Raw genomic sequence first — 12037 nt, 5'->3', positions numbered from 1 at the left:
TTCCTGGCTCCCTGGCGAATTTGAGTTTGGCTCCCCTGTTCCAGCAATTCAAGAGCTACTAGATGAGCCTCTGTTACTCAGCTTATTCAGGTAGTCCCTTTGAGGGGTATAGGGCTTCTAAAGCGTGTACAGATTGGCTGTAAAATTTTAGCCATTTGAACATTGAAAACAGGGATACAGAAATTCTTGCCCAAACGATGTTGGTTTTACCAATTTTCAAGTAGATTTTGTGGGATATTTTAGCTGAGAACGACCTGGAAATGCACGTAGCTACGAAATGATGGTGCATCATCACTGTTGATCTCTAGAGGGTGTCATTCCCAAAAAGTACAAATCTGAAAGGTTGCAAACAGGTGTTGATTTTTTCAGCGGATAGCCATCGTCCACTCTTCAGTCCTTCAGGCTGGGATTTTTCTCACCACTTTCGAAGCATCCCCTCTTTTTTGGCAGTGGCATTCGTATCATGCCTGCGGTGGGATATTACAGCATAAACGGTAGATTTCAAAACAATAACCAATTTTACTTAAACTCCCTGTTGAAAGCAAGAGGAAGATTCTGTGAAGCACTTTGAGGAAGGAAAAAGTGGTCGAAAAATGCTTCATCAGGAAAGCCCATGGACAAGAGAAGGTAGTAAAACCAAATAGCAGTTTGCACAAAGGACAGCCTCGAGAAGAAAACGACCACACTTTTATTTCACTTCGTTCTCTCTTATGTTTTTCTGTTCTTGGTATCTAGGTTCATCTTTTTCCAATTATTATTTCAGACATACACATTTACCTGTTTAACTTCGGTAAAAGTTGGGAGGAAAATGTGCCAAACGTTTAGAGTGGTTGTCTTCAGCTGGGGGGGGGGCGGGTGTGGCTATGAGTGATTATTTTCTTTAAGTTTTTCTGAGTTTTCCAAGTGCTCCTCAAGAAACAGGACAAAACGAAATAACTTTGTAAAAAGAAGTCATGACAGGTCATCTCATATCCATCCAGGCCAGGTCGAGGGGGTGGCAGACTCTCCATCAGTTCTGAGCTTCTGGTCTTTCTCCACCTCTCACTCTTTGCTTGGTCTCTTCACTCACGTCCCAAAGCCGGAGGAACTAAAGGACTGTTTAAAACTGAAAGCCAACCTGCAGGGGGAAGCCGGGGCCGGGCGAGCCAGCGCCGGGCCGGGCCGGGCGAGCCCAGGGGCCTCTCCGGGGAGCGGCTCTGTGCGTCACGTGGGGCCCTCCCAGGCGCGGCCCGGACTCCGCGCGTGCGGCCGTCTTAGCAGCCGTCGTGGAAGCAGGATTTCCGCGGTTGTGCAACGGCACCGCGCTTCCGCGGAGAGCCTGGGCTCCACGTTCCTCCCCGGCCCGGCCCCTCGTCTCCGGCAGCCCAGCCATGGCCTGGACGGTGGCGGCGGCGGCGGGGAGCCGCGGGGCCCGCGGCGCGCTCTCGGCGCACACGCTCCTGTTCGACATGCCGCCCGCGCTGCTGGGGGAGTTCTGCGCTGTCCTGGACAGCTGCGACGGCGCGCTCGGCTGGCGCAGCCTCGGTGAGTGCGGCCTGGGCTAACGGCGGGGGCCGTGAGGGGCGGCGGGGGCCGTGAGGGGCGGCGGGGCAGCGGCGTCCATGCCCCGTCCGACGTGCAGCCCGCGCGGTCCAGGACTGCGCGGCCTCCGGGGGTCCTTGCTGCAAACCCTCGCTTTCCTCGCTCGCACTGGGAGCGACTCCCCAGACCCACCTCCGAGCTCCCCCTAAGTCACTGAAACTTCGGGTAAGATTTAAGTGTGACCGGAGCCTTGGGGAAACCAGCTCCCCCCCGTGAAACTATCTAATGTTTCTCCACGATTCCTGCCTTGCTTGGTTCGGAATATTTTCAATAAGAAACGCCTGTGGGATGTCTTCCTGTCCTTTCAAAATGACCCCCAGAATATAATTTTCGTATGAAGACATGTTTATACCTTTAAAATATTTATCCTGTGGTGTTTTCAATGCACTCCCCTTAATTACACTTCAGGTGAAATGCTAAAGTAAAACATTATTTGTAATTAACGTGGCTCCCAGTTTGCTTAATTAAATACATCTTGCTTATTTACCCAATCTGGTGGAATGAAGTTTTAGGCTAGAGAGTGGCTTTTTAATTTAGTCTAGCAAGTTGGCTCCAAGACTTCATTTTCTGCAGGCTTTGGAAAGTTGAGCAACGGCCTGTTGGAAGTGTTGAGTGTGATCAGAAATAATTCAGGCAAAAATCTGTAAGTACGTGCGTTCATGGTTAGATTTAATACCCCATGATGTCGCAATTAATGTTAGTTGAAAATAAACATAAATATGTCAAAGCAGCTTAGCCTTAATTCTCTTAAATAGCTATTATTCTTACCAAAAATAGCACAAGACCAAGGAGGAAAAAAGTTTAATTTGTTGTTGATGAACAGTATGGTCACACTTTATGGAATGTGGCATTGGGTTTCTAGTTGTATAAAGATAGTTCATTATAGGCTCTGTAATTTTATATTGTAGCCTTTCAGTAAAAATCAGAAAACTCTGATTTCTGGAAAGCACGGACATTTCTAGTATGCATTTGAGAGATATCCCTCCCACACCAGATCTTTTTGAAATGGATGATGGCATGGCAGTTTTTGCACCTGTTGGTTTCCTAGAGATACTGAATTTGTAAGTGAAAAATGTTTTTAGTCCAGTCCATGGTTAGTGAATGGACTGAGTAGATATGATAAATGTGTGAAGTAGGTTGGTGTAGACTGTGAAAATACAAGAACATATGTCTCACCTGAAACATGAGTACTCAGCCCCAGGTCACTGCTCCTTTTCAGGAAGTGCAGCTCAGTGTTGCTGAATCTTTTCTCTCCCACCCCCCTCTCTCCCTCCCTCCCTCCCCGCTCTTACTCAGCTTTGAAATTCAGATATTCATTCATTACCTGCATTGTTTCATAAACCCTTCCAATGCCCCTGTCAGGCAGACACTATTATCATCCTCAGTGTTTGAACAGGTGAGGAAACTGTAGTGCACATTGGTTTAGTAACTGGCCCAAGTCAACAGCTGGGAAGTGCAAAGGGAGGACTTGAAGCACATTATACAGGAAGGATGAAGCAGATGAGGACTCTCTGGACTATATTCTAAATTTTTCTGTATATTTAAATCTGTTCTGGGACTTCCCTGGTGGCACAGTGGATAAGTATCCGCCTGCCAATGCAGGGAACACGGGTTCAAGCCCTGGTCCAGGAAGATCCCACACGCCACAGAGCAACTAAGCCCGTGCGCCACAACTACTGAGCCTGCATCCTAGAGCCCAGAGCCACAACTACTGAGCCCACGTGCCACAACTACTGAAGCCTGCGCACCTAGAGCCCATGCTCCGCAACAAGAGAAGCCACCGAAATGAGAAGCCGTGTACCACAACGAAGAGTAGCCCTCTCTTGCTGCAACTAGAGAAAGCCTGCGTGCAGCAATGAAGACCCAATGCAGCCAAAAAAATTAAAAATTACATCTTAAAAAAAAACCTGTTCTAAACAATAAAGTCTATTTAAAATGAAAACAAAAAACACATAGACTCTGGAGTCTGTCTACATTTCCCTCTATGACTTCCTCAGGGTCACAAGTACTGCTGTGTTCTTTCAGCTGCATCTCACAGTCTTCCTAAAGTACAGCCACTTCTGCCATGAAAGAACCATTCAGTGAACCATTTCAAACATGCAGCCCCATTTTCCTAGTAGTGGAAATAAATGAAGACCACCGAAATGAGAACAAGTAAAGGCTTGTCAGGAGCCAGCTCCCATGGCTTGCATTTGACTGGGATGCAAAGGCAAGCAGAGGATTGGAAAAGCTTTATAGCTGAAAAAGAAGGCTTCAGGTATGCCCTGATTGGAGACTGTTGGCATGGGGAAGCTGTATGCAGGCCAACTAGGAGTGGGGAATTCTATTTAATTAAGGGTACATATTTGGCTTTCTCCAGTTGGCCCTAAATTGGAATTGGGGCAAAATTAGGAAAGCTATCAGCTATTAATGAAGCCTTGGCCATTTTGGGCCAATTGCTATAAGGGTTATTGTTTGGCTTTCTGGACTAGTTGCTACAGATAGTAGTTTGACTTCCCAGACTGGTTACTCTAGATAGAACATTGGCTTCCTGGGCTGGTTGATGCATGTTGTGGGTTAGAGTTCTGTTTGTATATATATCTGGCCATTGTTCCTTTGTATATTTGTTCTCTTATAGGGGAAGAATCTAAACTGTTTACTCCTTTATACTCCAGCTATAATTCATTGTGTAGGGGGTTGTGCCCCTGCTGTCTGGACCAGAGCTCTAGAAGGAGACCTGGAACGGACCAGCTGCTTCATGAATTGTTGGCTCAGCAGAAAGGGAAGCCTGGCTCCGTTCCAGGTGGTTGAGGGCAACTGCCTGTGGTTAAATAGGCTGAGTTTCTCCATTGGCACAGTGAAAGGAAAAAGGGGGGAAAGAGGTGCTGGGAGGGAAAACTTGACCTTAGAGGGCAGAAGGGGGAATATTGGAGGACTGAATCAAGAAGACAGTTTCTTTTATGCTCAGGACAGCTGAAAGCCTGAGGATGCAGAGGGTCCAAAATTTGATATAGAAAGCAACTGTCATAGTAATGGGCAAGAGAAGAGAAAAGCAGTAGAAGAGATTAACCAAACTCAGTGTTGGTTCTCGAGCTTATCATGATTCTTGATGATGGTGAATATCAAGCTATGTTTACAAAGGCAGTTCAGGCAAAGGGAGATCATGTGGTGGCCTATATGGTATAATCAGTGTATACAGGATAAGGTAGACAAGATGTTAACAAACAGGAATCACCTGTGCAGTCTTTAAAAGCTACAAATGCCCAGGCCCCACCCCTGGAGCTGTTGATTCAGTAGGTCTGGGTCAAGGGTCCAGCATCTTTCTGTTTTTTGCCAAGCCCCACGGTTGAATCTGGTGTACAGCCTGGTTTGGGAGCCATTTGCTTAGGCCAGGTTCTCTTCTTTAATAACATCTTATTGTAACAGTTACTTTACTGTAGTCTTTCACTACTCTATTTAATTCTATCTTTAAACACATTCTACATATTAATCATTAAATCACTTATATTTTATTGTTATTGAAAATGGTGTAATCACAAGATAATATATTCTCTGGTTGATGTTGATGATTTTATGGCTTTATAATGAAAGTAGGACCACTGTAGAAAATGCCATTCATCTTATACTTCCTCAAAGACATAACGTATATGCAGAGCCTCTGGTGACAACTGATTTCATTACATTACCTTGAACTAGTGTTTAAATTGTTTGGAGCAGCTCACACTGTAAAACCTCTCTACACTTCAATGAGAGAGGAACCCTGCTTACAGATACTATGTAATAGGTTGTATTCAATTTTCTTCCTCTCAAAAAAGGAAAGAAAATTATCATAGAAATTATTATTAATCACTTTAAAACAAATTAAATGTAAAATCACATTAAATATGCATTTGAATATTTAGTAAAGATTTAAAACAATAATAATACTAATAATTGCCACCATCTTTTGAGTGCATACTATTTGCCAGACACTCTGTGCTAAGCACTTTACATGGATTATCTCATTATTTATCACAAAAACTCTGAGACAGGTACTCTTCCTATTTCCATTTTATAGATAGGAAAACTGACTCTCAGAGAATTTAGGTAACCTACCTCAAATCATAGTCTAGTATGTTGCAGACTAGGATTCTAACCAGATTGTCAGACTCTAGAGTCTATGTTGTTGTCTTTCTTTAATTTTAAATAGACTTTATTGCTTAGAACAGTTTTAAATTGACAGAAAAATTTAGAAGATAGTATCAGTACAAAGAGTCCTCATATATTCTGTCCTTCTCATATACTCTGTACCCAGTTTCCCATTATTAACATCTTACATTAGTATGGTACATTTGTTACAATATTGATACATTATTATTAAATACAGTTCATACTTTATTCAGATTTCCTTCATTTTTACCTCAAGTCCCTTTTGTCTTCCAGGATCCCATCTAGGATATCACATTTCACACATTTCATTTAGTTATTATGTATCCTTTGGCTGCTTTTGGCTGTGATAATTTCTCAGACTTTTCTAGTTTTTGATGACCTTTACAGTTTTGAGGAGTACTGGTCACTACTGATCAGTGTTTTGTAGAATGTCCCTCAATTGAGATTTGTCTGATATTTTTCTCATGACTAGACTGAGGTGGTGGATTTGGGGAAGGCAGACCACAAGAGGTAGAGTGCCATTTTCGTTACATCCTATCAGGGGAACACACTGTTTACATGACTAATCACTGTTGACGTTAACCATGGCTGGAGTGGTGTCTGTCAGGTTTCCACACTGTAAAAGCAGTCTTCCTCCCCGCCCCCTCCCACCCCTTTCCATATTATGCTCTTTGGAAGGAAGTCACTATGTGTGGCCCACACTTAAGGAGTAGAGAGTTATTCCCTCCCTGAAAGTGGAGTAAAACCCATGTTCTTCTGACCACCATGTCATTTCTCACATCTTACAATGTTCTATCTAGATCAAACTTCTACTCTTCAGTTGCCACCCCTTTTTCTGTTCCGCTTTATGGTAAAATTCCTCAAAAGGACTGCTTACTCTCCATTTTCTCCATTCTCCCTTGAACCTGCTCCAATCAGGCCTTCACCGCACACTGCACTGCTCCATTGGAATTCCTCTTGTCCAGAGTCACCGTGTCTAAATCCAACAGTCAGTTCTCAGTCTTCATCTTATTTGATGAAGATGATCACAGTGAAGTGATCACAGATGATCACTCCTTTCTCCTGAAAGCTTCACTTCACTTCTAGAACATTCCACTCCTTATTTTATTCTGTTCTTACAGGTTCCTCGTTCTCTCTCTCATCTCTTAGAATGCCCCTGGGATTAGTCCATGGACCTCTTCTCTTCTGTTTATTTACTCTACCCACTATCTTGTCATTGCCATCTATGTGCTAATAACTCCCAGATTCCTTGCCTGGGTCTCTCTCTTGAACATCAGCACCGACCACCTAGTCCACCTATTTGCATACCTGACAGACGTCTCCAACTGAACAGTCCAGAAGTGCTCCCCTCCCCCAGAGTTTTTCCCCATCTTCGTTCATGGCAACCCCATCCTTCACTTGTTCAGGCCAAAATTATTAGTCTTCTGTGACTTCTTGCTTTCTCTCACAAACCACATCCTGTGTCTCAGCAAATGCTGTTCACTCTGCCTTCAGGATCTATCTAATAATCTGACCACTTCTTATCACTGTCACCACAGCCATCCTTGTCCAAACCACCATCAGATTCCACCTGGTTAATTTCAGCAGTCTCCTAACTGGGCTCCTTGCTACTGCATCTGCCCGCCTCAAGTTTCTTTTCAACACAGCAGCCAGTGAGCCTGTTTAACATATGAAGCATCTTATACCATTATCCTATTCAGAACCGTCCAGTAGCTTCCCATCTCACAGTAAACACCAAAGCCCTACACTGCTTTTCTCACTTCTTTCTTCTTATTTGTTCAACTCCAGATAAATTGGCCTCCGTGGACATTCAAGGAATGTTTTTCCTGTAGGTAACCTTGAGGCTTACTTCTTCACATCCTTCCTGATTTTGATTAACTATTACACACCCTAACTATGCTTTTAAAATTGATACCTCTGTGCTCCCTTATGCTCTTTTACTGCCTTATTTTTCTCTGTATCAGTTATCATTCCTCATATACTTTATATATATACATATAAATATGTATATATTTCTTTATTGTCCATCTAGAAATAAGCTTCATGAGGGCAAGGATTTTTGTTTGCCTTGTTTTCTGCTTATTCCTCTAGGATCTAATATTGTACCTGGTACAGAGAAGGTATGCACTAAATATCTGTTGACTGAATGAATTAATGAATGAACAGATGTCTGTTAAACATCCAAAACCTTTTTGGGCAGAATCTTAGACAAAGTATTATACTAGATACAATGTCATGGCCCCTGCGTGTAAGGATTTTCCAATTTAACATAGGCAACAGAACAGTAGAGATGCTATAAAGTTTAACAAGGGAAGGAAGTATGGGAAAATAGTACTGATCATTACCTGAGTGTGAAATTGTACAGCTTCTGAGTTCCAGACTGAAACACTGGTGTTGAGGGTGAACTGTTCTTCACTTGTCTCCCAGAAGTCATTAAATTTGATCCTTACCTGGGTCTGGGATTGAGAGAGCAGGACAGATGGAAAGATCCCTGAAAAATCATGTGCAGGCCTTCCTGTTTATCAAATAGGAGTCCTACTCATGTAGGGGGTAAAAAGTACACATAAGCTTAAGTATGGACAAGTATTATTTCTTGTAAAATGTATGACCTAGTGGGTGTTAATGCTATGGTCTCTAAGATGAGTTGAGCTAAATTATGCTTTTGAGTTTCGTTTTACTTTTTTAGGAATTAAAAATATCTTTTAAATCCTCAAGTTTTTTTTTTTTTTTTCTAATTGCCTAATTTGTTTGTGTGCTTTGTGGGGAAAAAAAAAAGCACCATCTTTTCCTCTTCCCATCTTCTTATCTCAAAACAAACTTTGCAAGAACGCAGACAATTTCCTAGGGGTTTTGGCATGTGGTTATATGCAAATACAAAGATTCCAAATAGGGTATGTTGCGTCATTCTAAAAAACCCCTTCCGAGACATATTTGCATGTGGAGAGTGATTTCTACAGCTGAATTCCCCAGCGTTAGCCCTCCTAGATAGTCCTGCCCTCTCAAAACAGAGCCCTCTCAAAACAGAGCCCTGAGAACCTTTGAGCATTGAATGATTATTAAGCTGTCACTATTTTCAGATCAATTTATTTCTGGACTTCTCAGGTCGACTTTCTTGGCTTATATTATGCCAAGATGTCTTTCAAACAAAACATTTGCCTTCCAAAAAATGATTTTAAACTGTGTTTAAGTACAGCATATTTTTCCTGATTTATCTTTTCACGTAGAAAGCTCTTCACTTTTACACCACCACAGTCATTGGGAAGTTCACTCTTTATTTAGGACTATTAATAAATAAAGTTCTACATTCTGGAAGGAACAAGTAGGAAGGACTAGAGAAAACTTTGCGTGTTGAAGAATATAACAGGAATTAAGAGTTTGCATTCCTGTCGCATCATATTGAAGCTGTTGTTTTACAGAATTTGATCTAAATGAATTATACATTTTGTGGATGATAAGAATACTCTTTTAGTGGTGTTTCTATTCCCAATGCGTCATCATTGGAGAAAAGCTATTAAGATTGTACTGTGAATCACCAGTTAGGGAAAGAGAAAACATTTCATTTCCAGTCCTGGAAGCAGCCCATGCTTTCAGGATCCATTTTCACTGAGCTGGGTCAGTTTCAGCACTGTCAACTATGTACTCTTGGAAAAACGCCTTTGTCTAATCTAGCTTTCCTTAGACTTAGTGCAAACTCAGAAACCTTTGCCCGCGGGGTCAGTGTTAGGGAACTGTAAAAACCTCAGCTCATTTGGCATCTGTTCATTCACCCTCCAGCTAAATCTTAGAGATGTGCTCAAGGGAATCGTGGCCTGTTGCACTTTTAAAAAGGAAATTCAGAAATTAAGAAAAAGAAAAATGGGGAATAGAACTATGTGGGAAATCTGACATCCCCTGGAACTTGAAAGGTTAACTCCGGATTTCCTTAATAGTTATAAACTGTTCCTTTCCTACTATGAGAATTGTGAGTCATGAAATGTTTATACCTTTTTATGTGCAAATACTGTATATGAGACTCCTGCTGCTTTTGCCGCCAAAAACTAAAGCTTCCATCTTTGCATCACCTCCTCAGAAATCTTAGATTGGTCCCATTTACTTTCAGGGTAAAGTTTTAAGTTACACTGACACTCAGGGCCTCTGTCTGTCATTCAGCAGATACGTATTGAACGTCTGCTATGTGCTAAGCACATTCCTATGCAGGTAACACGGAGACTTCATGGAGCTTGTTCACCTTTTCTTTCACTTGAACCCTCTGCTCTAAGCATAGTGGTCTCCTCTTTGTCCCCTCATGCCCTTTTCTTCATTTCTGGAACAACTCTCCATCTGACAGGCTCTTCCCTCTTCCTTCATCTGACTGAAACCTTGCCCCAGGCCCCTGCTGTTGCAGAGTCAGCTGATGTCCCACCACCTCAAGCTCCTTCCCGGGCTGTGGCAGCCCACACGGACATCTTCTTTCTTCACCCCTGTTAAATTATGTGCATGTCTTATCTCACAGAGTCAAAGTGGAAAGGCAACTGTTTTAATAAGGAAAAAAAAAAAAAGTCCTGCTGTGTGTTACATAAATTGTTAATTTATATGGTACATTATGCCTCTATAAATGTTAGCCAGTTGATTTACTAACAGGCAAAGTAGAAATCCAAATTTTCCCTTTGCTGAAACTTGATATTTAGCATTCCCTTATTGGAACGTTCATTTGGAGACTGGGAAGTGTTTTAAAGACTGGAGGTGTCTTAAAGTCAGTGCTTATGTAATCAGCAGGCCAGCGAAGGGCAACTAAATTTAGTGTCTGTTTTAGGAGGGACTGTTTGTCAAAGGACATTAACTGATGAGAAGTTTGAGATTGCTCAGTGAGGCTGTGACTTGTCTGGAATTGTACTATAGGTTGGTGACAGATCCGCCACTAAACCCACGTGTTCCTGCATGTATCCAGGGGGCCACAGTGATGTCTGGACTGGTGACTTTTCTCATTAGAAGTCAGCATAGTCTATGGGGCTCAGAGTTCATTCTTTTGTCTTGTTTTCAAATCGTAACTCGAGTGATTTTTTTTCTCCCCAGGGTAGTATACCCTATCCAGTTATTCCTTAAGAATTGGCCTCTCTTTAGAAATACTCATAGTTTTAAACTTGGCTCAGGCTCCAGAAACCACCCCTCTAGGAAGCCTTCCATGATGCCCCATCTTTAGTTAGGGACCCTTCTTTGTGCTTCACTCACAGGTGCTATGTCCAGTTACTGCACTGTTGCACACAGTAGATGCTCAACAAATGTTTGAATTACACTGATTTACAGCATTTCTTCCAAGAGCTTTTAGAAAGAGTTAAAGTGTTCATAAAAATGTGCCTCAACCAAATAGGCAGATGACATCATCCAAAAATACTTTAAAATAGAGTTAGCGTGTCTTGCCAACTATTTTTGCTTTGAAGGTTCCCTTCTATTTTTTTTTTAGTGCTACTCTATCTAAAACATATTGGCATTTGGATAGTCCTTGCCTCTTCATGGAACATCATCTCTACAAAGAGATGTAAAAGGAAGATATTCTTGCCAGAACTTAAAATATGGAAGAAGGACAAAAACATTCCAACTTAATGAATGATATCACATATTTTGTAGTAACTGTTTTCCCCCTACACCCTAAGCAGGCATTCAGATCGAATGTTTCAACTTTATCTTCCCTTGTTTGACATGTACTTACCAGAGCAGCCACTTCCTTTCACACTTTTCGGGTATAAGATGTGACTGAAATAACAAAACACTCTGACTTCCCTGGTGGTGCAGTGGTTAAGAATCCACCTGCCAACGCATGGGACACGGGTTCAAGCCCTGGTCCAGGAAGATCCCACATACCACGGAGCAACTAAGCCCGTGCACCATGACTACTGAGCCTGCACTCTAGAGCCCGCGAGCCACAACTACTGAGCCCACGTGTCACAACCGCTGAAGCCTGCACTCTAGAGCCTGTGCTCCCTAACAAGAGAAGCTACCACAATAAGAGTCCCGCGCACCACAACAAAGAGTAGCCCCAACTCGCTGCAACTAGAGAAAGCCCGCACGCAGCAATGAAGACCCAACACAGCCACAAATAAATAAATAAATAAATAAATAAATAAAACATTCTAGATAAAAAACTTTGTATGTCAGACTAAGTTATACTGCAGTAAAAAACAAAACGAAAAAAAAAAAAAACTAACCACCACCTAAATCTCAGTGGTTAGCATAACAGAAGCTTACTTTTGGCTCATGGATAGAGCACTGAGAGTCCAGGGCAGCTGATCTCCGTGTGGTGGTCCAGCATCTTGGGGCACCCCCATCTTGACATGTGCTTCTACCATTGCTG

General features: G+C 42.4%; 1 protein-coding gene across 1 annotated transcript in view; it reads left to right on the top strand.

The window, feature by feature from the left end:
* Window positions 1-1274: 1274 nt before the first annotated feature.
* Window positions 1275-12037, top strand: part of IRAK3 (interleukin 1 receptor associated kinase 3) — a 47151-nt gene continuing 36388 nt past the window's right edge. Inside the window, exon 1 of the mRNA XM_081249224.1 lies at window positions 1275-1524. Coding sequence (XP_081105350.1) covers window positions 1371-1524 — 154 coding nt within the window. The 5' untranslated portion in view covers window positions 1275-1370. The remainder of the gene's footprint in view (window positions 1525-12037) is intronic.

The sequence above is a fragment of the Mesoplodon bidens genome (genome assembly GCF_964165515.1).
Source record: "Mesoplodon bidens genome assembly, chromosome: 11".
Lineage (NCBI taxonomy): Eukaryota > Metazoa > Chordata > Mammalia > Artiodactyla > Ziphiidae > Mesoplodon > Mesoplodon bidens.
This window is presented reverse-complemented; position numbering and strand designations above follow the sequence as displayed.